Source organism: Juglans regia, chromosome 12 (assembly GCF_001411555.2).
Source record: "Juglans regia cultivar Chandler chromosome 12, Walnut 2.0, whole genome shotgun sequence".
In the NCBI taxonomy this organism is placed as follows: domain Eukaryota; kingdom Viridiplantae; phylum Streptophyta; class Magnoliopsida; order Fagales; family Juglandaceae; genus Juglans; species Juglans regia.
Genome location: NC_049912.1, coordinates 7,538,252 through 7,541,166, shown reverse-complemented (window position 1 = coordinate 7,541,166; position 2,915 = coordinate 7,538,252). Strand labels below are relative to the sequence as shown.

The following is a 2,915-nucleotide window of genomic DNA, read 5'->3' as shown; positions in this document are numbered from 1 at the left end:
TATTATTATTATTTTTTATAAAACAACCATCTTCATTTGAGATTAACAATTACACAAATTTATCAAGCCAAGTGAATTGAGAAATAAAGTCTAGAGCACAACCCCATCACATCTCAATACTGTCAACCCTCCAAGCATTCCTAGCAAGATGATGAGCTGCCATATTCCCCACCTTATACACGTGATTAAAAGAACAACTTCCAATACAACATTTCAACCTCTATACTTCTGAAAACAGAATCCCATGGATGGAGTCTCCCATATCATTTTGCTGTAAGGATTGCACTAGCAACAAGCAATCACTTTCAACTTGTAGATTCGAGATACCCATAGAGGAAGACAATTGAAGCCCCCTGAAAACTGCCAACAGTTGAATAGCCTTTGGATCTTCAACTTCACTTTCAATTTTACTAGCAACCATTACCACATTTCCAGATGCATCTCTAAGAATTACACCTATCCCGACTTTTTGAAGATCTCCAAACATAGGCCCATCTATGTTGATCGAGTTGATTTCAGAGCTGAACTTGTGATTTTACAGAAACTGCTTTGAAACTATGCAGTAAGCCCAAAGCATGATTGGACGCTTGGCTAGGACTTAACCGGATCTTGTCAAATTCTAACGTAAATTATAAGCAAATAAATATTCCAATAGGAAATTAGAAGCGCAGAAAACTATGTATATAACAACTGATTAAGATATAAAGCTAGCAAACAATATATATATATATATATATAACTATATCAATCTTAATGACGCAGCCGCGCGGTGCGCACAAAGCGAACTATTCTTTCGCCTTTTACTAAAGAATACCGTGTGCGCGCCGCAAATAGCGGCATACGCCAATTTTTTTAAAGGAGTTCCTCTCTTTGGAGGGGTCTCCAATAAAAAAAAAAAAAAAAAAAAATCTTAATGGAGAAGCATTGTGCCTCCCAAGACCATCGAGAGTCTGGCCACCTGCACGGGTGGCAGGACTCTTGACTTCGACTGGGCTCTCTAGATTGGGCCGCCCATCACAGCAAGAGTGTCTAGCCACCAACTACCGAGATTCTGCCCCTATGGTGGCAGCCAAGAACCACAACCAGTCGCAGGGCTAAAACATATTTCTTTATATATAAATATGATTTGAGAATGAATTTTTTAATTTTTTTTTTTAAATTTGAGAATTGGATGAGATTAGAAATCTCATAATATTTTTGGTTATCCGAACATGAATTTCTATCCCCTAAAATTCTTTCTGAAACTTTTGGGCCTAGATCGAGTGAGGAAGAAATAAACACGTAATGTGAGTTGAACCATATTTATTAATGAACATTAAATGTTGTCCAATAAATTCATTTGTTTAGCCATAAATATTATGTGATGTACAAAAATGTCATATAACTAGACACCGAATGAAGATCCTTTCATATATGGCAACATAATTCTAATACCGACAATATAAAGAGACCGGCCAGCAGGACAACACTGCCCTCAAAAGAGATGAGCAATCCCAATCAGTAGAATAAATTCTGGCTGTCAGTGCATGCCATGAATGACATTATATAGGCAATTGATTATTAGTTGTGCTCTCCCGCTAAAAAAGTACTCTTGCTATAATATTTATGAGAGAGGATATATATCGACAATCTTAAACTACGTACAATTTACTATAACCCATGCATGCCTTATTTAATTACCAACACTCTTATCACCGACCCTTAGCTTATTCTCTTACAAACCTTAGCCTAATCACAAACAGTACTGCGTAACCTCTCTAATAAGTCTGATCTCTCTACTTCTGATCCTTGACATGGAACTCGGCGCGCGTTGGGCTTCTTAGTTTCTAGAGAGAGCAAGGTGCACCCCAGGATCATGGTGAGTGCATGAACAATTGTAGAGGATGGAGTTGTTAACGCACTGAACATTGCTGTTCACGAATGCCCTCTTGGGCATTGAACTTGTCACTTTTCCTTCATGACTTTTATTCTTCTTCAGATTCCCCACGGCCTTATCGCTACTAGTGCTTTCCCAGTCATTGCCATGGCTTTTTGTTTTGGGATTTTCATTCTTGTGAACAACTTCATGTTTCTTTGAGGACTGGATTAGTTTCATGAAGGCGCCTTTGTTTTCTCCAGCAATTGTTATAACCCTCATACCCACTTCCTCTAAATTCAAAATATTTTTGCAACTACTTTTCACCGTCTCCTTGGTTTCATTTTCTTTTGAAACTTCTTCCTTTCCAATGGTCTTGATCTGAACCACCACATCTTTCTGCTGGACCTCCATTTGGATCTTCTGCTCAAGCTGACACTGCGACTGCAATTGGGAAGACAAAATGGTCAAAGCAGATGGTGGTGGAGTCGTAGGCTTGGGCTTAGGGGATTGAGGTAAGGTTTGAACAATAGGCTCAATGGTTTTCGGAGGTTCTGGTGTAAGTGGGGCAGTACCTCTGGCTGCTGGACTAACAACCGCAGATGGTCGTGGGGTGGGTTCTTGAGATCGAGGTTGTTGAAACGTCCCAGCCAGTGGCCTTATTGATGCAGGCCTAAGCATAGGTGGGCGTGGCTCCAGAGCAGGGGCAGGGTTCGGGATTGGATCAACTGGGGCGGTTGGGCGAGCAAATATTGTAGGCAAACGGAACAAAGGACGAGGGCGGGAGGCCTGGGTCTCCATTATTAAGATGATTTGTGCAGAACTGAGTCAAAGAGAAGAACAACGAAACAAGCTGAAACCTTGGAATGGGCACTGAGATAGATGGCAGCTCGCAAGTGCTGTTATTTATAATTCAAGGCATGGTAGAGCTTTGCTCATTATGGTATCTTTATTAATTGATGTACAGATGTCCTCTTAATTCTAAAGGGGGATACCAATGGGCCGCCGGCTAGTTCATTCCTCTTCTTTTTTAAGAAAAGAAAAACAAAAGATTATTTTG

At 40.2% G+C, this 2,915-nt stretch overlaps 1 protein-coding gene and 1 non-coding gene across 2 annotated transcripts; one reads left to right on the top strand and one right to left on the bottom strand.

The window, feature by feature from the left end:
- Window positions 1-760: 760 nt before the first annotated feature.
- On the top strand, window positions 761-880 carry LOC118344096. Its single transcript, XR_004797862.1, has one exon. It is a non-coding gene; the product is annotated as a U5 spliceosomal RNA (small nuclear RNA).
- Window positions 881-1,819: 939 nt separating this feature from the next.
- Window positions 1,820-2,656, bottom strand: LOC109010398 (neurofilament medium polypeptide-like). The gene has a single exon (XM_018991231.1). The coding sequence runs from the start codon at window positions 2,654-2,656 to the stop codon at window positions 1,820-1,822; it is 837 nt and encodes a 278-aa protein (XP_018846776.1).
- Window positions 2,657-2,915: the final 259 nt, after the last annotated feature.

Bases quoted from the DNA above. Each gene is read 5' to 3' on its own strand.
- LOC109010398 (XM_018991231.1), bottom strand. From the start codon at position 2,656: ATGGAGACCCAGGCCTCCCGCCCTCGTCCTTTGTTCCGTTTGCCTACA.